The sequence below is a fragment of the Oryx dammah genome, unplaced genomic scaffold, assembly GCF_014754425.2.
Source record: "Oryx dammah isolate SB20612 unplaced genomic scaffold, SCBI_Odam_1.1 HiC_scaffold_28, whole genome shotgun sequence".
In the NCBI taxonomy this organism is placed as follows: Eukaryota; Metazoa; Chordata; class Mammalia; order Artiodactyla; family Bovidae; genus Oryx; species Oryx dammah.
In genome coordinates, this window is record NW_024070212.1 from 3154333 (window position 1) to 3178232 (window position 23900).

Below are 23900 nucleotides of genomic sequence, written 5' to 3' on the forward strand. Positions count from 1 at the left end.
CAATCTTCAGTAGAGATTTTTAAAAATCCTATTGTCATTCTATATATTAGCAAGTGATAAGAGAATCTTATATCCCAACTAGCACAAAAAGACTTTCCTTCAAGCCTCAGGTTTTCACTGCCATGGCATGATTGGGGGGGCCTTCCCAGGTGGCTCAGTGGGCATGCTTACAAATATTTTCACAATTAGACATTTTCTCAGCTCACACCTTAAGTAAAGATCCTCTGGCAGGGTAGAAGGGGTGCTTAATACCTGTGGCCCCTCGCTCATTTAGGAGGAACAGGATACTTATATTTTAGATAAAGACTCAAAAAGAATTAAATGATAGAGTCAGGGTTAGGTATGAGGCTCACGCCAGCGAAGATTTTATTCAAGAAAAAAAAATGTAAGTGAAAATAAAAGTCACTCAAAATGAATGAGAGTTTCAAAAAACCCTATAATTCTTCAGTGGCAGCTCTTGCACCCGCTGTTCAAGCTGGTTCTAACCCAACCAAGATGCTGGAAGGCAGAGCACACAGAGGTGCCCATCAGGCCAATGAGGGCGATGAAGCTCAGGGCTCCCCGCTGCCGCTTTCTGGGTTCTAAAAAAAAAGAGGAAAGAACAGAAGTTACTGGGGACGCTCCACAATTACAATGCTGTCAACATCCACCAGTCATACTATCAAGGCACTTGGGGTTGTACGTTAGACCATTTGGTCTCAAGAGGTCAGGCAACTCTTCAGCCTAAGCTGTCAACTGTCAGAAACTGCAGGTAAAGAGTCACAATGGTATTGGACTTTAACACAAATTATAGGATAATAATTAGAGCACCTTTGCTTTAGGATCTTTGGGAACTTTTTTTCCTCTTCTGAAAGGTAAACACAGCCAGAAGAGTCTCTTCCCGACTTGTCTCTCAGAAACACCATTTATAGTACAGCTGAGGAGCAGGGGATCTGAAGTCTGACTGCCTGGGTTTGAATCCTGGCTTTCTAGTTTACACTTAGTAGCTCTGTGATCTGGAGTCTTAATCTTTCTAAGCCTGTTTCCTCATCTATATATGAATACTATCTATGTCATGGAATTGTTATAGGGCTAAACGACATATGCTGAGGTCGTTTATGCCGTTCTAAGGAACAGCTCTGCTATGCTGTTCTATGTAAATGCTATGCTGTTCTAAGAACAGCAACAGACACACTGAAAATGTTCAATAAAAATGAGCTTTGTTATTAAATTCTATTCAAAGGTTAACAAAAGTAAAGAAGATAACCAATCTTTCACCTTGGTTATCAAGTTACTTTGATAGCTACAACTTGGTTATCCAGTTACAGAAAGACAAAGTAAATTAAGGTACTTTGCTTTTTGAAAAGCCTTGCGAAGCAGGAAAGTGCAGTAGCGCAGGATTTTAACTTTGTTTCCTTGGCAGATAGCAGCGTGTCCTTACCTCCTGTGTAATAGCCGTAAGCATAGAGGACTCGTCCAACGATCCAGGCCAAGCCCAAGCCAGAAGCTACACGCTAAAATAGAAGGGCTCTGTCAGCGTTTGCATTTGAGAAACAGGCAGATGTTTATTAACATCGAGGATTGATTACACACTTTAATAAAAAGTTAACGATTTCACAGATATGGTAAAATACTCCCTACCAAAGTGAGGGTAGAATGAAATTGCTTTCAGTCAGGAGAATCAAAGCACTGTGATCCTTCTGTGCACTGCTCGCAGGCCTGACTGCTGGCCTGCTCCTCGGGAGGTGGGATGGCAGGAACCGCCAGGCTTGCCCTGGAGGAGTCAGGGTGCTACAGCACGGTGGCTCTGCTCTGGGAGGGGCAGGCCTAGGGGCTGCAGGGCAGCGGAGAGGCAGGGCTGGGGGGAGCACTGTGGGCAGCGGCCTGGGCGCTCCGCTGCTGAGTGCTGCTTCATCAGTGAGGGCCCCCAGAGGGCTCCGAGGGGCTACGCTGCACCCTACGCCTACGTGTGGGGCTCGCCCAGAAAAAGCCAGAGAGGGTGCTGTGTTCTGAACCCCAGAATATGCAGTCTTGTGGGGGGACAGTCTCCCTGTTTCCAACACCCTTCAGGAGACAGAGGAAAAACCCATGTGAGATGGAAAAATCCTTCCATTTGGCCGCCCTCCTGGGGTGACAATCCATGTGGTCCAAAGAGGCCAGGGAGAAGGAGAGAAGAGGTGAGGACGTGAGTCACTGGGTGCCGCAGTCGTCGCATCTTTCCAACTCAGCACTGTCGTCAGTGGGGTGAGGTTCCTACTTCAGGGTTTTTATTTGTTTGTTTCCATGATTTTAGGGAGTGTTAAATATGAGTAGGCGTATGAAACAACTATCAATAAACACCCAGGCACATATGTCCCTATCTAGGAGGTCTGTAGCCTCTATTAGGTTACTCTGTAAACCCAGGAGCTGCATTAGGCGCTTGTCCTCAGAGTAGTCTCAGAGTATTTTTAAAGAACTAAGCTCAAGGAACGGGATCCTGGGGTGCAGGACAGGAACAGAGGCTTATGAAATCTCAGAACCCGAAATGTGAGGTACTGGTCCTCTGGTCACAACCCAATGGAGGGGACATTTGGCCTCTTGAAAGGAAAGTTTCTGTCCAAAGCAAGACCCAAACAGCAACTAACCAGAGAACCTTGCTTTATTTAGATAAGGTGCAGTGACCAAACCTAGGGCTCACAGGGCGCCGAGGTCCCCCTCGGTCCTGCCCTCACCCTCTGCCCACCACCGAAGCCGTGCTGCTCACTGCGCACCAGGCAGACCAGACCGGCTCCTGCTCCAGGGCTTCCCCTGGCCATCCCTGCCTGGAGGTGTCTGGAGGCATGTGCTCCCTCCCAACTGCCTAAGCGTCAACTTCGCAGCAAGGAACCCCTCCTGACTGCGCCCCTCAGCACTGTCCCCCAGCATTCCCTCTCCACCATCCCCGCTTGTGCTTCCTCTGTGGGGTGCACCACTTTCGAACATACTACACGATGCATGAAACTGAAACTCCAATACTTTGGCCACCTGATGCGAAGAACTGACTCATTGGGAAAGACCCTGATGCTGGGAGAGATTGAAGGCGGGAGGAGAAGGGGATGACAGAGGATGAGATGGTTGAATGGCATCACCGACTCAATGGACATGGGTTTGGGTGAACTCCAGGAGTTGGGGATGGACAGGGAGGCCTGGCGCGCTGCAGTGCATGGGGTCGCAAAGAGTCGGACACAACTGAGCGACTGAACTGAATTGACATCATGTATTGGGTTGGCCAAAAAGTCTGTTTGGGATTTTCTATAAGACAAGTGGAAAAACGCAAATGAACTCTCTGGCCAACCCAATACCTGCATTACTTTCTCGTCTGTAACCCCAGCCAAGAGTCAGTGCATGAGACCAGGAGTCTGTGCCTGTTTTGGTCACTGCAATAACTTCAGGCGTCCAGGAAATTTCTGTTGCCTGAATAAATACAGCAAAGGAAAACTCGATAAACATGAACCTCCTAGGAGCAGACAGTCCTGGGTTCAAATTATGACTTTTTTAGTCTAGTTATTTGATCTTGAGAAAGTTATACAGTATTCAGGAGGTTTCTCATCTGTTGAAAAAAAAAATGGGAAAAATTCTAGCTGCTTTAAGAAACTTTGTAAGAAGTGAAAGTGAAGTCGCTCAGTTGTGTCCGACTCTTTGCAACCCCGTGGACTGTAGCCTTTCAGGCTCTTCTGTCCATGGGATTTTCCAGGCAAAAGTGCTGGAGTGGATTGCCATTTCCTTCTCCAGGGGATCTTCCCGACCCAGGAATCGAACCAGGGTCTTTTAATTCTTTAAAATATATGGTGCCTAGACATCAAAGATGTTCATTAAATGTTCATTTCCTCTTCTCTCCCCAAAGGCTCAGTGAATTCAATCTACTAAATCTAATTGGATGCATCCCTCCTCTACCCCCCCCCCCCCCCCAAAAAAAACACTTGTGCTGTGTGTGCTCAGTACTTACTGGGTGGTAAACACCTCCGACAGCTAGAAAAAATAAGAAGGGAGGGTACACTTCCAACCTGGAATAGATAGAAAAACACTTGTTTTTAAGAAAAGCACCCTACTTAAGTATGTCCATGTAAAACTAAGAACTTTTTACATTCTTACTTGCCAAGTTAGAAATTTGAGAGTAAAAATAATCATTGAGTAGAGGCAGAAGCCCGGACCACTAAGATCATCTACCTTCTTTTGCTTTGCTTGGCATTAGAGGTAACTCAGAAGACAGTGTATCCAAGACCTCAAAGCTAACAAAGTGATGAGGCGAATTAGAGTCACTTGTTTACAGAGCTCAAAGCCTTTCACCCCCTAGGCTGGGACATTCAGCATCAGTTTAGAGAAGACTCGTTGCAAATACTGCAGAAGAGTACCGCAGCATTAAAGACATGTTGGGGGAGGGATGGGGTGGGAGGTTAGTGTTAGCAGATGTCAGCTATTATACGCAGAATGTGTAAACAACAAGGTCCTATTGTATAGCACAGGGAACTGTATTCAATAGCCTGTAGAAAACTGTCATGGAAAAGAATGTAGGTATAACTGAATCACTTTGCTGAAAATAACACAGCAACAAGGTAAATCAACCTCAATTTAAAAAAAGAAATGGAAAGAAAAGTTTTATCCAGTCTCTCACCATCCTAATAACGCTTAATTTTGCTTAATGTTTATTTTAATCTGTTCATAAACACATTTTATGATACTTTTAATGAGTATCCATGATCATCATCCCAATTACTCAGCAAACCAAGGGATGAGGTGTAGGACAGAAAGCACCCACTCTGCAGATGTCTCAGGGGCCCAGCCGGGCCAGCACTCACGTGTTTTGGTGAGCTCGCTGAATGCAGTTGAAGATGTGCCCATTTTCAGGGTCAGTGCTGTACATGGTAGGATACTGTGAAAACAAAGTGCGTGTGATCATATGGTCAAAAGTAGCATTCAGTGTTGAGAGTTACAATCAGCCTTAAAGACAATGTATCCCAAAGGATCTTCTGTCATAACTTTGGTAGATGATCATTCAATTTCTGCTTAAACACATGCAGCGAGAGAGGTCTCATTCTCAGAGGCAGATTCAGCCTGGGTCTATTAATATCCAGGACAAGGATGTATGTCTGTGCCATTCAAGGGACGGAGGCAGCATGCACGAAATTCACTGCTCTTGTTGACATTATGCCATCACTGGTGGCTTTGAGATGCACTCTGAGCAGCAACTGGGAAATAGCTCCGTGCCAACAGTCAATCAGATACCACATTCTTTAAGGTTCCCTTACTAGGGGAACAGAAACTGTGTGTGAGAATGTTAATGGATGTGTACATTGAAAAAAAAGAAACTAGACGTGGGAACTTCAAAAGGAGTTCTACTTAGGGAGCCCGATTATAATTATTCAACAGAGTCGACATTTCCAACTGCTCTCCAGGGACCGCTTCAGTCATTATCCCTTCTAGATGAGCTGGAACTCAAGGAAGCATTCAGGAGACCTTCCCCCTACGTCTCAACGTCCAAGCACGGGATAACCGTGGCGAGAGGTGCTTCTTTGCTACTCGGGAGACAGGGAAGTCACCAGAAGACATCATTTTAAACTGGCACACCAGAAAACAACTGCTATTTAACCCCCCCCGCCCCCCGCCCTTTTAAAATGTTATTTATCTTTGGCCACACCTCGAAGGTTGTGGGATCTTAGTTACCTAACCAGGGATTGAAGCCAGGCCCTCAGCAGTGAAAGCATGGAGTCCTAACCACTGTACCACCAGGGAGTTCCCTGCTTAACCTCCTTTAGGAAATAACTCTCTTCCCAGCAAAGAGCTCCAGACAAAAGCACACCTCGTTTTTCTACAGAAGAGACGAAAGGGAAACTAGACCGAAGTGACTCTCTAGCAGGGGCCTGTATTCCTTTCTTGGCTCCTGCCAGACAGGGGCAGAGCTTCTAATAGGGACAGCGCTAGTACCTCTAGCATCTCTCCTCTCCCTCCGTGGCTGCAAACGTGTTCTTGCCCCCGACACGCCTATAACGGCACCACTGTGTTCCCACTCACCTCCACTTTGTACTTCTTGCGGGCCTTGGAAACATTGATGGCTAGATGAGTTACCATCAAGAAGCTGGCAGCACCAGTTAGAATCACGAAACCATATTCCTTAGAGAGCACGGCCATCCTGACTCTGTGGGAGAAAGAACACATGAGGGTGCCGCCCGGCACCAAGGGCACTGTGCCACAGGAGGTCTCAGGAGTGCGATGCTCTGTTACCAGCAAGCATATCCCTACAGATGGAAGAGAGGTGTGAGTGATCTGATGGCTTTAAGAGGTAGTCAGAGATATTAACCACCCAGCAGAATCTCTAAAAAAAAATGACTGAAGTCTGCAATATACGCACAGAAAAGTTCACGATCACATGCTCTGCTGTGCTGGAGTCCCTTTGATCAACACTGCATTTATGAGATTTATCTAAACCACGGCAGGGGTCATTGCCATAGGATGGTCTGGCCACTAAAAACCACAATTTAAAAAAATATTTCATAAGGCAAAATGCTAAAAGATTACCAGAAGGAGACGGATAGACAAAAAGGGAAAAACAGAAAGAGAGAGAGAGAAACGGGGTATAAACCAGTAAGTGCACAGTGACTGCAGGCTTTCGTTTGTCTGGTGGCATGGAGGACACTCTGAGGGCAGGAACCTCTAGGCCTCCCTTGGATCCTGAGGCATGTGCTAGTGCAGCAGCAGAAACATCACACTGGAAGGGAAGGCATTGTTTTTAGTGCTTCGAGAGCAGAACGGGGCTCTGAGCAGCTCCTGGAGAACCCAAGGTGTTCGTCAAATCAATACTTCAAAACTAACCCCATGCTGTGTCCTGGTGCCTGCAATGCTACTTACTTTGAAATGTATCAAAAATGACAATATAAGCTAATATAGCAAAATATGAATTCTAGAACCTGTGTTAGATATATGTATGATAAATGTACAATTCTTTCAACTTTTCTACATGTTTGAAAAATTTCTTAATGAAATGTTTGGAGGGAAAAAAAGCTCATCTCAGCATTTTTCAGTATTCGGCAGTTTCAGCTCTTCGAGTTCCTGTCCTGCCCCAGGAGGGAAAGAAGGCAGGCTAAGAAGAAAACTTGGTGGTTGGGAAGAAGCCCTAATAATTTCAAAGTAGTCGGTGCTACCTCCAGCCTCTCTGAGCTTTATCACCAGATGTCCAAAGAGCACGGCAGCACATAGAGAAAGAGCAACAACACTTCCCAAGCTCTCAGCCGCTGGCCCGCCACGTGCACGGATGCCGCAGGCCGACAGCTCCTATGTGTGTTCTGCCTTCAGCTTAGAGCTTTCCATCCTTGCTAATTGTCTGGCTACCATCTCTCCCGTAAGCCTAGGAGGGGGTTACCCTGCTCCAAAATGTTTCCAGTCATCCTCACTAACAACCCTACCAGATAGTATTCTCCCCATCTTCCAAAGAATGCCCAGAAGTTAAGTAATGTTCCAAAGGTCTAAAAGAGAAAGTAGCAGAGTTGGGATTCAAATTTAGATTCCGATTAGGTTCCGAGGTCCCCTTTCAATTCCACTTGACGATTCAGAGCTGAATTGACACTGGAGTCACAGCATCTTTCTCAGTGTGGAATCTGCGGCCTGTAAACAGCTCAACTCTTTAAAAGTTTAAGTTTCCCTTACATCTGCAAAATAACATCTGAAAACAAAATCCTAAAATCTGCCCACTCCTCACCATGTTTCACAATAATTTCCATCAGTTTCCCTTGCTATATTCTTTCTTCACCTGGAGCTGCGCGCTGAGGGGTACCCATCACCCTCTTCTTTAGGACCGCAGACACATTCTGGAAAGGGCCATTCCCATGACTCAGCACCAAAGTCACCACCAGGTCAGCCTCTCCTGGGCCATCACGTGTGGCTGCAGAGAGCAAGGAGTCTCTGGTTGCCCTCCAAGCTCCCCTGCCCTCATTCTCTTCTAGAGTTAGTCATTTTCAGAGTTTAGAAAATCAGCTTGGGGAGAAAGCTTTAGTAGTAGATAGTAAAACAAAAATTCAGAGTGAATACCAAACACCTCTTTGAAAATTAAAATAAACACGACTACCTGATTACCCTGGAGCTCAACACGTCTAGGCCAAACAGGCTATTGAAAATGAAGCTGTCTCTGACTATGCCAAAAGCTGCCTGTTTAAGAATTATATGGTCAGGAATCTGGTAAATTTATATGGTAAAGAATCCACCTGCAATGCGGGAGACCTGAATTCGACCCCTGGGTTGGGAAGATCCCCTGGAGAAGGGAAAGGCTACCCACTCCAGTAATCTGGTCTAGAGAATTGCATGGACTGTATAGTCCATGGGGTCGCAAAGAGCGACTGAATGACTTACTTCCCTATCTGGTTTAGATCAAAGTTTCAGCTCTTGGATGGCAGGCTGGGCTCCCTCACAGCCTGGGGTCACCTTGTGACTTTTCAGCATGCTTGTAATCTTCCCCCAAATCCCATTTAAGTTCCATTTTACAGAAAAGGAAATAGAGGCATAGGTAGCGAGGTGAAGGCAGAGCTAAGACCAGAACAGGCTGTAGAATTTTCCCCCAAATACTCCAACTAGCCCTGGCAAAACATTCGAATTCGTGGCCAAGTCACTGGCCTCTGTTTCTCTGTACTGTAAGGGTTTGGGTAGAAGATGGTAGGTGGCAGGACAGAGTTTTGAGCAGATGTTTCTACTCCTGGCAATGAACTTGGAAAGGCAACTGCTCAAAACTCTGCAATTTGGGGCTTCCCTGGTGGTCCACTGGCTAAGACTCCATGCTCCCAGTGAAAGGGACCCAGGTTCAATCCCTGGTCAGGGAACTAGATCTCACATACTGCAACCAGGAGTTCTAATGCTCCAACTAAAGATCCTGCATGCCGCAACTAAGACTCAGTGCAGTCAAATAAATAACTAATACACAAATGTTTAAGAAAATCTGCAATTAGAAATTAATGTTTACTACTGTGCTCCTCTTCCAAATATCAATGCAATTTTGGAGGACATGCTCAGGCAGTCACACCCTAATGAAAGTGTGTCTCCTCACACGCTACTGCGGTGATAGGTACTGGGGGAGAAGGAATCGGGGTCGGGGCAAGCAGAAGCAGGAGCATGACCTCTGAAGGGCAGAGAATTTACATTAAGGGGGACCTAGAGTCCGACGCTAAAGTAGGTGGTTTGCAAAAGATGGTGTAATGGGTCAGAAACTGTAAATGTGCCAGGGGCAGGAAGAGACAGGAGGCCCTCCCCGAGGCTCTCCCTGCAGGAGCCACGGGCACACCTGCACAAGTGCCGCAGCCAAGCCTGTTCAGCCCGCCCAGACACCTCCATGCACTTTTACCCAGTGAGGAGTCCTGCTTCACAGGCACTGCAGCCAGCACTTCCCAGCTGGCGTGATCAGGACTAGAATAGAGAGAGCAGCCAATTGCCCAGCATCCTCCGTGCCAAGCACAGAGTGTGTGCTTATAGAAAGCTGTAGAATAAACGAAGCAAGCTGTAAGTCCAGGTGGCTTTCGAAATGATCCCTCCACTCGGCACAGTGCCTGGCATGAAGTATGTGCCTAACCCATGTCAGTTTCCTTTTTATCCCCCTTAAGGTATCTACTGAAACAATGGAAGCAATTGGGATGTATGAATTCCTGGAGAAAGAGATCAGAGCACAGAGAAAAGCTCTGTCACTATAGCTGATGAAGACACAAATCCCATGGGGATTGAAAATGCTTACAGCTTGTTCTTTAAGAAAAGAATCCGTTTAATTCACTTAGGGGGTCAAAAAAAAAAAATCTTCATTTGATGAATCCCTATTTTCTGAGAAATCCAGGGGCAGAGAGCTGGACACTTGCAACCTGTCGTGGGTTCGGGTGTGTGCCCTGGGAAAGGGGAGGCACTTCAGCTCACATCAGCCATGTCCCAGGCAGCATCAGCCACACCCAAGGCTGGGCCGCCCGCAGCTAGTAGATAGCTCCCGGGCACAGGCTTGAGAAGCTGATATGTGGAATATAAACCTCCCTTTGACAGGAGCACTCATTTGGACTGCACACCACGGTTCGTTGATTATATACCTGCTCTGTGTCACCAGCAACCCATATATCCACCCAGCAAGATAAGGTTCGTGGGGTGGGAACTCTGCCCTAGACTTTGCCTTCTACATGGTGACAGACACATGTTGGTCCTTTTGGAACGGAACTTTCATGACCAGTATAGATTACTCTGTAACTATCTTGGTTGTATAATAGCACTTGTTAATTTTCATGCAGTTTTCAAGGTTAGTCACACACCAGCTGTAAAGATTAAAATTTATGATCTCTACAAATAAAAATTTATTTAGTTACTTTGCAGTGTTACATGCTTCTGGGGGACATGTGAAACAGAACCATCTAGAGCACAGCCTGAAAGCAGGTAGTATGCTTTATACTGTTCATATTTTTTAAATGCTCAATAATTCTACTGGGAATCCTAAGGTAGTAATCAGGGAGGCAAACAGATATGGTTCAAAGACATTCACGTCAGCACTGTTTATAACAGCAAAAACATAAATGGTACAGATGTCCAAACAAAGAGGACTACCTAAATAAATAAGATGGCCATAAAATAGAATAGAATTATCAAAAATAGTGAAATATTTCAGATGGTGAAACAGATTTAAAATACAGAATGTTAGGTTAAAAAAAGACAGCAAAGTGTATACCTTAGTTTTCTCAATAATAGAAAAAATTAAAGAAGAAAATATCAAAATCATAAGCATAGTTGTTTTTAGACGGCTGAATTAGATTTTCCTTTGTACCTTTCTAGAATGTCTAAAATGAGCAAATATATGCCCAAAAGTTATATGAAAAATGGCCTAACAGAAGACCTAAGCAGACATTTCTCCAAAGAAGACATACAGATGGCTAAGAAACACGTGGAAAAATGCCCAACATCACTTATTAGAGAAATGCAAATCACAACTACAACGAGGTTTCACCTCACACCGGTCAGAATGGCCACGATAAAAAAAAAATCTGCAAACAATAAATGCTAGACAGAATGAGGATAAAAGAGGGAACCCTCTTGTACTGGTCATGGGCATGTAAACTGATAAAGTCACTCACTATGGAGAACAGTACGGAGATTTCTTTAAAAACTAGGACTAAAACTACCATATGACCCAGCAATCCCATTATTGGGCACATACCCTGAGAAAACCACAATTCTAAAAGACACATGGACCCCAGTGTTCACTGCAGCACTGTTTACAATAGCCAGGACACGGAAGCAGCCTAGAGGTCCATCGGCAGACGAATGGATAAGAAAGCCGTGGTACATACACACAATGGAATATTACGCAGCCATGAGAATGAACAAATCTGGGTCAGTTCTAGTGAGGTAAATGAACCTAGAACCTGTTATACAGAGTGAAGTAAGTCAGAAAGAGAAAAATACCATATATTAATGAATATATATGGAATCTAGGAAAATGGTACTGATGAATCTATAGTAGGGCAGCAACAGAGATGCAGACAGAGAGAATACACCTGCGGACTCAGTGGGGGAGGAGGGGGGGAATGAACTGAGGAAGTAGCACTAGAGCATATACCTTGCCGTACGTAAAAGGGATAGCCAGCGGGACTCTGCTGGCTGAGCAGGGAGCTCGACCCGGTGCTCTGTGACAACCTGGAGGGGTGGGGTGGGGAGGTTCAAGATGGAGGGGACATATGTTACCTATAGCTGATTCATGCTGATGTATAGCAGAAACCAATACAACATTGTAAAGCAATTATCGAGGGGGGCTCATGTTTGGGAACGCATGAACACCTGTGGTGGATTCATGTCAATCTATGCCAAAACCAATACAGAATTGTAAAGTAAAAATTAAAAATAAATAAATAAATTTAAAAAAAAAAAAAATAAAATAAAAAAATAAAAATAAAATAGAGTACAATAAAAAAAAATAAGTAAATTAAAAAAGAAACCAGCAAAAAAAATGGTCTGACAATAATTAGTAACTGAGGAGACAAAAGAACAGGCAGTATGTTATAATGGAGTGAAAGAGTCAGACCTGACTTTTAGCTTGAACCCTGTTACTTACCCACTAAGCGCAGTACACAGCCTTGCAGCTAAGGGTGCAGTTCTGAAATCAAATTGTCTGGGTTTAGAACGTGGATCTCATACTCCTAGCTGTGTGTCCTCAAGAAAATTACTCAGTGTCTTTCAGCAGCCTCGACTTCCTTGCCTGTTAACTGGAGATGATCATGGCTCCTACCCCACTTCATACAGTAGTTGTAAAGCTAAATAGGGACACTGTCTCTAAATACCATCAAGCTACCTGCCACATAGTAAGTACCCAAGAATGTTATATATCAGGTTACACTGTGTGTGCTAATGTTCTGTTAACTGTCTTTGCTCTGATTCAGTGATAAAAGGCGATGTTTGAATATATGATAATAGGAAACATTTAAGAATTTATAATTTTGAATTACCATTTTAAGAGAGCAAACATAGCTTATAACTACACACATGCCCCTTTTTTCCAAACTCTTAATAGCCAGCATGTTATAATAGGTTATCTGACAAGCAGGAGTATCCAGAAGGAAGCAGACTTCTAGTACAGACCATGGAAATCAGCAAACTCTAGTCATGCGAGCCTTCCCTGTAGCCAGACACCCTCATACTGCCTGGGGCCGAGTGCAGTAAAGTGCAGTAAAGTGTTCATTTACTTGTCGGGTTCATTGCGTGCCTACTACGGCTGCTCCGTGGGCTGGTGTAAGAGAGAAGATGATACGCTGGATTTGGCCCCTGCCCTCAGGAAGTTCATGTTCTATTGGAGGAAGTAGGCAAATAAGAAAACAAATACTCAATTCCAGATTTTTCCTTCATAGCAATAATCAGAAACCAAGTACAAAAACTCCCCACCAGGGCCTTCCCTGGTGGTCCATTGGTTAAGAATCCACCTCTCAATCAATAGGATGTGGGTTTGATCCCTGGTTAGGGAACGAAGATCCCACATGCCCAGGGGCAACTAAGCCCGCACTACAACCAAAGATGCTACAACCAGGCCCTGATGCAGCCAAAACAAATATTTTTAAAAACTCCTCTCAAAAATGAAGCTAAATGGGTTGGGGAAAGGCAGAAATAGGACACAAGTGTTTCTATTCTCTCCTTAGTAATTACAGAGGTATTTGCTTCTAGTTAACTACTTCCTGGCACACTTAAGTCAAAACAGTTGAGAGAACATTAAACTGAAGGTTTAAAAAGAATTAGTTTTCCTTTTTATTTAGAAAATTCTTGTCTCTTATTTAATAGCAGAAATCCTTTTGGGAATGTTTTTATTCCTAGCAGACTTGAATACTGTTTATGTTTTGTCTTCTGCTATGGGAAAATCTAAGAAAGCACAGACAGTGAGAATGCTGGAGTTAGACTCATGTTCAGACCCCACCTCTGGAAGCTTGTAAATGTTATTTAATTTCTCTGCGAAATTGAAGAATACATTTTACTTCACAGGATGGTTTGAGGAGTTAAATGAAATAAGCTAGACTAAGCATCTGGTATGAACACTTATTAAATGTTGATCCAAACACAAAGACATATCGTACATCCTGGCAAGTATACATATCTGTCCATCTTTGTGAATACCCCCTAAATAAGGAGGATATCGACTTTTCTACAAATCAGTAATGTGCTCTGACTTAGGAATGAATTCTGATAGTTTGGGATAGATTCAAATGTGGCAAAAAGCTGGTCTATTAGATTCCCGAGGTGGACAGCATAATGACAGAAGAAGTTAATTTCCTAGTGTGGACAGCATGAGAACATTTAATTCATTTACTCAACCACAGTATACAAAGTGTCTATTCTATGCTAGGCACTGTTTAGGTGTGGGAATACAGCAGTGGACAAGACGCAGTCCCTGATCTCAATGCACTGACATTCTAATGACAGAAGACTGACAAAGAATACGCAAAGTTAACCTGAGAGAGCAATGACTTTGTGCGTGTGTGTGAGTGTGTCTGCACCAGGTCTTAGCTGCATCATGCAGGATCCTTCATTATGGTGCACAGATTCGCTAGTTGTAGCATGCAGGCTTAGTTGCTCCATAGCATGTGGGATCTTAGTTCCCCAACCAGGAATTGAACCTGCATCGCCTGCATTGGCAAAGCAGATTCTTAACCAGTGGACGGCAGGGAAGTCCTCAGCAATGACTATTATGGAGAACATGCAAGGCAGTGGTGAAAAGCGGATGGCTGGGGGAGGGGGCTACTGCAGCAGGACCATCTGCGGAAAGACTGCTTTTCTACAGCCAGCATCTGCTCTGACACATGAATGCCGAAGAAACAGCCATCCAACACCGAGGAAAAGAGCATTCCAATCAGAGGGAAGAGCAAGCGCAAAGAAAGGCTCTGGGTAAGAAAAGGCCTGGACTCCAGGGAATGGTGAGAACAGCTGGAGATAAGGTTAGAGAGTCAGGTCCAGACTGTGAGAGGGTCTTTACACGCCTTGTAACGTTTCAATACTTCCTGCTTCTCCCTCAAGGGACTAAGATGAGATGAGCAGAAGAAGAAAGGGTATGCAACTGTTAAGTGTTAGCAGAGGAAGCATCACTTTCCAAAGGGAAAGGTGCTTGATTAAGCAAACATGACCATCGTTAACCACGTGAGCCTCGGGGCGGATTCAACCCCAACACATGGAAAGAACTTTCCAGGTAGGAAAATGGAGAGACCCTAAAGGTAAAGAAGAAAGAATTCTGAAAAGTGGACCCCTCTGTGAAGAATCATGAACAGAATATGCCCTTGACTTTGGTGAGGGGGACCCTGTGCGGCCAGGCTTTAGAGGAATAGCAGAAAGTGGAGTCCACGTGTCGAAGGTCAAGAGACAAGTGGGCTGTAAGGGAATACATCTTGGGCAGCGCTCCCTCCTGAATTCGCTCCCACTGTCCAATCCGGCCAATACGGCCTGTACAAGTCCCACCCCTTCCCAGGCAGCCTTTCTTCCCGATGGACCCTCACCAGCCTCGGGCTCTACCTTTGGATGTTTGCATATTTTGAGAATACCTTAGAAACCAAATGACTCCTATAATATATATATTTAAACAGCAGCATTTCTGTTTGTAACTTTTTTATTTATCAAAATGTTTATTACTGGCCAAACATAACTTTCTGAGCACATATCAGGTTGGAGGGAAAAAATCTAGGAAGCGTAGTTAAGCAGGTGGGGCATGGGAGCAGACCAGTGGGTTTCTAGGGGGAGATCAGAAAACACTGGTGCCCTGGTGACTGGTGGGGCCTTGCCGTCTGCGGTGGAAGGAGCAGTACTCGGAGCAACAAGTCTTTGGTACAGCCAGCGAATAGGCAGTGGGTTTTTTAAAAGCTACAAGACACCACCGTCAAGTCTCACTTTAGGACTCAAGTGAGGCTGTGTTGTCTCACCACTAGAAGATACGCTCTTTTCCACTGCCTGAATTCATGGGGTTCATTATGCTATCTGGCTAAGGTACGCTCCTCCAGGAATGACTGGCTGACTCTCCTAGAAACACCACCACTGCAGTGCCTATACTTCATTTACTATTTCCTCCGATTCCCGCTTCTGCCAGCACTCCCCTTATCTCATTGGGGCAGGGGTTCCTTCAGTTACAAAAGGATTAATCAGAGAACTTCCTTAACTACACTCAGCAGAGTACTCCTGGGGTAAAGCTCTCCTTCACTATTCACTCCACTCCCTCTGAGCTGCCAAAAGAAATTCCCCAGGCACAATCAGCCGTGCACAAATGGAGCAAAAGGCAAGCTGGCGCATTGGGCAACGGTCTCAAATAATTTATGACTTTTGAGTCATGAAGTTAAAACAACTTATCTTTTACTAAATGAAAATCAATCAAATATTTCAAGGGAGAGAGGATTTCAACTTTCAACTCCCTCTCTGCCCTCAAACAAATAAATAAAAGCCAGAATGGGCAATGGTAACCCCTACTTCCATTTGCAAGATTGCTCTTCTCCAGCGGTACAGCAATTTCTCAAGTTTTTATTATTATTATTATTATTGTTAATGCACCAGGAGTGGGACAATGCTAGAGCACCGACAGCTGACTTGGCGCCATTCCCCAATACTTCATTAAAATCCTTATTTGGCTGCCTGTGCTATTAATTCGATCTTCCTTACTTTACATTTCACATGGTATTTTTTCATGAGAATAATACAAGGATGGTAACTTAAAGCGCTTCATCTGACCATATCAAATGGACTTCTATGAGTACCCAGCACTGGGAGGTGGTTCCAAAAACTCAGAAGTTGTGTCAGAGGTCTACTCAGCCTATACCCTTTTAATGAAGTAGTCGTCCAGCCTCGTTTCTGCCTCCAGATGTATCTACAAAGGAAAAGGCCTCAAAATTATTTCCAGGCAAGACGGCTGAGCCCATATAAAGCTACATGGAGAAAGTTAACAGCCTGGAGAGAAGTAGCACAAAAGTAACTCCCTATTTCCATGATGGGAGAGGAAAAAAAGAGAGTTTCTTTGGGCTCATCCTACATTTTCAAAATGCCAGTCTGGTAACTTCTATGCTAAACAGATGGTAAAATCTGTTTGAGAGTCAAAGTTTCAAATGGCAGCTAGATTTTAAAAGGAAGACATGGACAGTTAAGAGAAGGAAAGAAGAACTATTCTCCACAATTATTTTGCATATTCAGTAGACAATTCTCCAAGGGCTAAAAATGAAGTCAGTTGAATAGGCAGGCCATCACTTCTCCAGCCTCAATTATTAATTCAAGTGAGGCAAACAGCAGAGGCAGATCATAAAGTGGGTCTCTCCCAGTTTCTCACATGCTTTAATTCCTCATCAACACTGCTAGCAGAACACTCAGAAGGTGGAAGTCAGCTATAAGTTAGGGGAATGGAAGAGCTGTCTTTTTGAGAGATAAATGTCCTACAATCCAAATCTTCCATTGAAGATTAAGTAGCCACAGCTTGGAATATAAAATATTCAAGTTCCACAGGCCATTAAAAAAACACTTATTTATCTTTTTCAGCCGTGCTGGGCCTTTGCTGCTGTGCAGGCCTTCCCTAGTTGTGGCAGGCAGGGGGCTGCTCTATAATTGCAGTGTACGGACTTCCCGTTGCAGTGACTTCTCTATTGTGGAGCATCAACAGTTACGACATGTGGGCTCAGTCGCTGCAGCTCCTGGGCTCTAGAGCTCAGGCTCAGTAGTTGTGGGGCAGTGGGTTTAGTTGCTCTGCAGTCACGTGGGATCCTCCTGGATCAGGGATCGAACCCATGTCTCCTGCATTGGCAGGCAGATTCTTTACCACGGGGCCATAAGGAAGCCTCACATATGTCATTTTAATTCCAATGTTTTGGTGAACTGTCAGAGCTGAGGACAAATGGCTATACCACTACACTCGCTGGGAGCAGGAGAGGGGCTGGTGAAGGACCAGCTTGATGCTCAAGTCTGAGTGAACGCTTCCTGGTTATGTTGGATGAGCCTGCACTGACAGTCATACTCTGTTAAGTGAAGTCGCTCAGTCGTGTCCGACTCTTTGCGACCCCATGGACTGTAGCCTACCAGGCTCCTCAGTCCACAGAATTTTCCAGGCAAGAGTACTGGTGAGGGTTGCAATTTCCTTCTCCAGGGTATCTTCCCAGCCCAGGGATCGAACCTGAGTCTCTTGCACTGCAGGCAGATGCTTTACCATCTGAGCCACGAGGGAAGCCTATACTCTGTTAAGGTCAAAGCAAACTACTTGCTCTCTTCTTCTCTGGAGTCTGACTTCAGCGTGAAAACACACTGAACACACACGCCTAATGGAATTGCCTTTGGGAAAAACCGCCAAGTCAGCTCTTCAGGAATCAAAGAATACTCGATTGTAAGACTGAACAAATCCTGGGTTCCCTTGTTTGCGCAGTGATAAATTCTCCCAAACAGATTCTTGACCCAAGAATTCTTGGCCCTATGGGCCAGAGTTCCTTGATGTGCTGACCTAGAAGCCTTGAGCCACGATGGACCATCTGGAGCCTGGCCTCCAGGGAGGCGTGATCCCAGGGACAGGCTGCAGAACACGTCCCATGGCCTAACACCAACCTCAGAGGACAGCGGGGAGAACAGGGAGAAGTCATGGGACGCAGCAGAGAATAAAACTCTTGTAACAACGCATTCCCCGATGCTGGGAGAGGCAAAGAGAGACGAGGGTGGCAGAGGATGAGATGGTTAGATAGAATCACTGACTCAATGGAAATGAACTGGAGAAAACTTCAGGAGGTAGTGGAGGACAGGGAAACCGGGTGTGCTGCACTCCATGGGGTTACAAAGACTGAACAACAACAATTCATTCAAGGGAGGTGGTTTGATACAATCCATTCAGAACAAACCATTTCATTGGAAGGAATGCTCACTTTAACAAAGTCCACACCTACTTACTTCCTCAGTATTGCCTCAAGATGAGGCCTTCCCCGTGTTATCCCCTACTGAATGCTGGGTACTACGTGCAGTGCAGGGTCACAATGATATCAAGACAGAGAAAGGAGGTCCTGACATTCCAGAAAATGGAGTCAAAAGGAGGAAGACAACTTGGGAGGAGGGGAAGAGACTGAACTAAGGTCCCTGAAGGATGTGATGTGAGATGTGAGAACATAGTAGAGAAAACAGCAAGTACAGAGGCAGAGAAAGGAAAGGGCTTCACTTGTATAAGGAAGAAAAAGGAGACCAGTGTTGGCTGGAGAGTAGTGATATAGACTAGACAAAGAGTGGTAGGAAAATCAACGATTATTAATAAAATTATTATTAGTATATACATTATTTACTATGTGTCAAACACAGTTCTAAGTAGTTCATCAATATTAACTCATCTAAATCCTCACAGCATCGCTATGATATATTATTACTCCATTTTGCAGATGAGGAAACTAAACATGAGAAGGTTAAGTCATTTGCCCAGGGCACGCAGCTATCCAGAGAAAGCCTGGATTCACACACAGCCAGGTGGTCTGGCTCAAGAGTCGTGCTCTAAACCCTTGGCTATATATCCTTTCTCAACAAGGTTGGGGAGCAACTTTTCTACTTCCCCAGACCCTCTCCTGAGGATAAAATAAATTAAGGAGAATAGAAAGCTAATAATTAACTCCAAGTCTGTGACTGATTAAAGCCCGAGAGCTTTCTAATTGCAAGAAGAAAAAAACTTGGAAAAGGTCCAACTTTGTTTTTTTTTTTCCTTTTTTTTTTAATGAGTGTTAGCACTGAAGTTGGAGAAGGCAATGGCACTCCACTCCAGTACTCTTGCCTGGAAAATCCCATGGACGGAGGAGCTTGGTGGGCTGCAGTCCATGGGGTCGCCAAGAGTCGGACACGACTGAGTGACTTCACTTTCACTTTTCACTTTCATGCACTGGAGAAGGAAATGGCAACCCACTCCAGTGTTCTTGCCTGGAGAATCCCAGGGACGGGGGAGCCTGGTGGGCTGCCATTTATGGGGTCGCACAGAGTCGGACACGACTGAAGCGACTTAGCAGCAGCAGCAGCAGCAGCAGCAGCACTGCAGTATGACAAGAGGAGGTATTACAGAAAATAAAAAAAAAAAAACCCTCTAATCTTTCAGGTGTACAGGTTTGTAAGGAGCAAAGCAGCACAAAATTGGCACTTCTTTTATTATGATCCCCATACAGCCTGTCCCTTAATTAGCATTATATAGGAACGGAGGGGCAGAGTGAAACTAAGCTCTGACTTCCTGAAGAGGAACAAAAAAACCTCTGAGTCACATTGACACCACTCGGATTTTCCATCACAAGAAATGTGGGTGGACTGTAGGTAATTCTTAGCAGTTGCTGAGTTCCCGTGAGTCTCCATTCAGAGTCACTCTGAATGAAGGAATTGCACAGGCAGCGGCACTTGTCTGAAACAAGTCTAACTCTTCAGGCCTGTCTGTACTTAGAATGAAGTTGTGTCACAATCATTCACATTTCTTAGCCTGGAGAAGTAAAAAAAACATATAGATAAAAATAAATTTCTTAGGCTGTTAAATAAAACAGATTGAATTAAGGCACCAAAATATTAGAATACAAGTTCCAGTTAATGAGTAGGTGGACTCAAGAAAGAATTCAGAGGGTAACAGAGGATTGATGATTCTAATTGCTGAAGTCCTTAAAGGTATTTGCAAATATACTTGGAAGGTAGCATACCTTCCCCATAGGAAAATAGGTAGACAACATAAGAGGCAGGGTAAGGTCAATTGAAGTCGCTCAGTCCTGTCTGACTCTTAGCGACCCCATGGACTATAACCTACTAGGCTTCTCCGTCCATGGGATTCTCCAGGCAAGAATACTGGAGTGGATTACCATTTCCTTCTCCAGGGGATCTTCCCGAACCAGGGATCAAATTCGGGTCTCCCGAATTGGAGGCAGACGCTTTAACCTCTTGGCCACCAGACAAGGCAATACAAAAATTCTATTTTACATAGTAGTAACCTACCTGGTAACTTCTGAATTCTTTTTCAAAAGGATGGTATACTCATAAGTAGTATTATAAGTATACTCACAAATAGTATTAATGAAACCAGTTGCAAAAAACCGTAGCAGTATATTCTTTTAAACAAATATTGCTTTTAAAAAAGGTAAATGGTTCATGATCAATTGTTGTTGGCAAGACTGTTCTGAATACAGATGCAGAATATTTAAATAGAAATATAGAGAATATAGATTCCCCGGTGGCTCAGATGGTAAACCGTCTGCCTGCAATACGGGAGACCCAGGTTCGATCCCTGGGTTGGGAAGATCTCCTGGAGAAGGAAATGGCAACCCACTCCAGTATTCCTGCCTGGAGAATCCCAGGGACGGAGGAGCCTGGTAGGCCACAGTCCATGGGGTCGCAAAGAGTCGGACACGACTGAGACTTCACTTCACTTCATAGGGAATATATTTAGATATTGTTATCTGTGCAGCTGGCACTAAATTACTTTTTGATAGATTGATTTGTCATTCACTTCATTCCAGATTTCTCCATGTAGGTTCAGCTCCTTTATTATTCTCCAGCTTAAGAGGTTCTCCTTCACAGACTGCATCTCTTCGGAACCCTAAACTGGCAGGATTAAGTCTAAACAAGGGGTAAGACTGCCCTTCTCCAGGTTTGTTCCTTATCTATGGAATAAGCCCCCGAAATGCGGTTTCTGGGACTGGACACAGTACCTCTACCAGTATCTCCGTTTTATATATAGTAACATCATTTGGGAGTGGGGTGGGGAATGGCTTGACAAAGTTTTCTATTTCTGTAACACTGTGTCAGGAGGGAAGCTTAACAGAATGTCTTCCCCGGCAGAAAGTATTTGTTTGGATTTTAGATATAAACGTATTAAACTCAGTCAAATTTAACTCCTGTGAGAATAAACAATCCCCTGATTCGGGTACTATATGCTCATTACTGAATTGGTTGACCTAAATTAAACACAGACTGTAATTGTGACCAGTAACCTTGGGTGCTTCCCAGAAACTGTAGGCTCCCGATGATCTACAGATTTCCCAGGGGATGACCTTGCTCCAGCTCCCACGGACAGAGAAACCTAACATCTGCGGCAATTCCACACGACCACGCCCAGGTCTACAGCACCTGCAGAGCCACATCTGCAGGGCAGCTGGGAGTCCTTCCCTCCAGAACCCCTTTTCTCTGTTAGGGGATTAACGCCACAAGCCCGAGGCTCTTCTCCTACCCACCCTCTTTGTCTTTTTCTTGTACCTCCTTTCCCACACTCTGGTCCCCGAAGCTACAATGTAGCGGTAAACTTCGTGAGGAACGTGTTAGCAGAAGCCAGAACATCGGGGAATAAGCTGCCAATCAGCCCCCAGCCCCTTCTACCGCCCTGCAGCTGCCCCACCGCTGGGGCTCTAGGGCTCCCTGCATCCACATCAGACGAAGGGCTCCTCCGAAATTCAAGATAGAATCTAAAGTAAGATTCCGTCCCCTCTCTTGCTTTAAGGCGGCGGTAGGAAATGACCCACTCGTAGGTTCCAATACAAACATACGGAAAAATGTTTCTACGAGGCCGGAGGAAAATAAACACAATTCCCTGGGAGGCCCTCCCGGAAACTTCCTAGCAACACATGCACATCCGCAGCTGGCGCAGCGCTTGCAGGCCACTTTAAAAACCTGTGTCACCCATCAGGCCTGCACTGCCAGCTGCTCCTGCAGTGCCCTGCGCGCCCATCCTGTGCACCAGAGATGCAGCTGGCAAAGTCGGGTGGGCTCCGGGAGACAGAAAGAAAGCGCCCGGGGTCCACACAGCTCAGGGGACGGGGGAGAAAAAAGGAACTGAGGAAGCGTTGACCTTGAGAATCTCCCTGAGTTTTAGATAGCGAGGCTAGCCTGACTCGGACGTTCCAAACTCACTACATCATAGGAAGGATGGAGGGCAAAGGGGTTGGAAAGGTAGAAAAAAGAAGGGAGCCAGCGAGAGAGCTGGCTAGGGTTGGGTTCAGCTAGGGATGGCAGAGATATGGGCAGTGCCCAGCGCAGAAGCTGAAGTGCCCCCCACCCCACTCCCCCGAGGCCCACTCTCTTCGCTGCCCACAGGGGCCGGGACTCACCTGGATCACCTTCGCTCGCCCGGTGCAGAACGCAGTGCGCAGCGGAAGCGTAGGTGCAGCGTCCTTGGCCTCTATCAGAGTGGGGCGTAGCCCGGAGCAGTCCCCGCCCCAACCCCGGGCAGCACGAGGCCACACCCCCAAGGCTGGGCTCCGGGTGCCCGAGAGGGACTTCAGAGTTCCACCCCCGGGCCCCTGGTTTTGGGGCAGAGTCTAAATTTTCTTCCTCCTTACGGTTGTCTTCCTCTGTCCATGGAATTTTCCAGGCAAGAATACTGGAATGAATTGCCATTTCATTCTCCAGGGAGATTTAACCCTCCCACCCCCAAATACATTTATTTGTTCCTTTCTGCAAATGCCGTCGTGGCCGCCTTCCTAAACTCTCCCAGCCAGTTCATATTTCTCGGGTTGCATTTGCTGCATGAAGTGAAATGAAGTCGTTCAGTCGTGTCCGACTCTTTGCGACCCCATGGACTGTAGCCTACCGGGCTCCTCTGTCCATGGGATTTTCCAGGCAAGAATACTGGAGTCGGGTGCCATTTCCTCCTCCAGGGGAACTTCCCGACCCAGGCTGCATGGTAGGACCTTAATAATTTATCCCTAGCAGAGCCACCGTAGTTCCCTTCTAGGCGCTCTGCGGTGAGGGCGGAAGCGCGCGTGCGCGAAGTGGGAGGGCGCCCAAGCAGAGGTTACCTGGGAGGGGTGCGTATGTTCTGGCTGCGTTTAGTTTGGGGTAGGCGCTCACGGTCCCAGATTGCTGCATTCACCAGATGAAAGGGTTTAGGGATGTTAGAGCCTGTTAGTTTTTCCAAAATCCGGCACCTAGCACTTCGAGCGTGATGGCCGCACCCATTCGCCCCCATCTTCACACACACTGCCCGCCCCCCTGCTCCAGCTCTCCGGAAAGGAGACCGCACTGCCTCAGCGACGCATAGATTGTTGATAGCGAATTTCTGCCCCAATTAGGCCCTCTAGTCTGGGCATGGTGCGGTGAAATTTTAAGTGAGGGCTGCAGGCTGGGTCAAGCTGGAAAGAGTGGAGCTTACTTAAAAGTGCTGTAAGCTCAGCCCCGGAACAGTCTACTGCAGAAATCACCAAAGTTTCCAGTTTTCACGTGTCTTAAGTGGGCCCGTCACCCCTTTACTCTGGACACTCCACATCCTACTAGGGGATCGCCGCATGTGAGCCAACCCTAGTGTCTCTTATGTAGGGATACTTCCTCTCTCAGAGCCTGTGCTTCCAGGTCGAGGTGTAGAAAGGTTGGAATCTTGATCTTGGAAAGGCTCTAGGGTGGGTGTGTTTTTTCCTTTCAAGTAATTTTTCATATTCACATACCCGGAAGTATTTTGAGGGCTCATAAAATAGTTACTATTGTCTCAACAACTTCCAACCAGTCTCACG

At 45.6% G+C, this 23900-nt stretch overlaps 1 protein-coding gene across 2 annotated transcripts; it reads right to left on the reverse strand.

Annotated features, from left to right (window-relative positions):
* Window positions 1–336: 336 nt before the first annotated feature.
* MGST3 (microsomal glutathione S-transferase 3) lies at window positions 337–23095 on the reverse strand. 2 transcript variants are annotated; one of them, XM_040229986.1, is made up of 6 exons: window positions 22503–23095; window positions 6007–6130; window positions 4794–4867; window positions 3944–4001; window positions 1421–1493; window positions 337–581 (listed from the first exon to the last, which is right to left on the reverse strand). In XM_040229986.1, the coding sequence occupies exons 2-6, from the start codon at window positions 6121–6123 to the stop codon at window positions 445–447; spliced, it is 459 nt and encodes a 152-aa protein (XP_040085920.1). In that variant the 5' UTR covers window positions 6124–6130; window positions 22503–23095; the 3' UTR covers window positions 337–444. The 2 variants fall into 2 exon arrangements, with proteins under 2 accessions (XP_040085920.1, XP_040085921.1); XM_040229987.1 differs by having other exon boundaries at window positions 22512–22748.
* Between the last annotated feature and the right edge of the window lie 805 nt (window positions 23096–23900).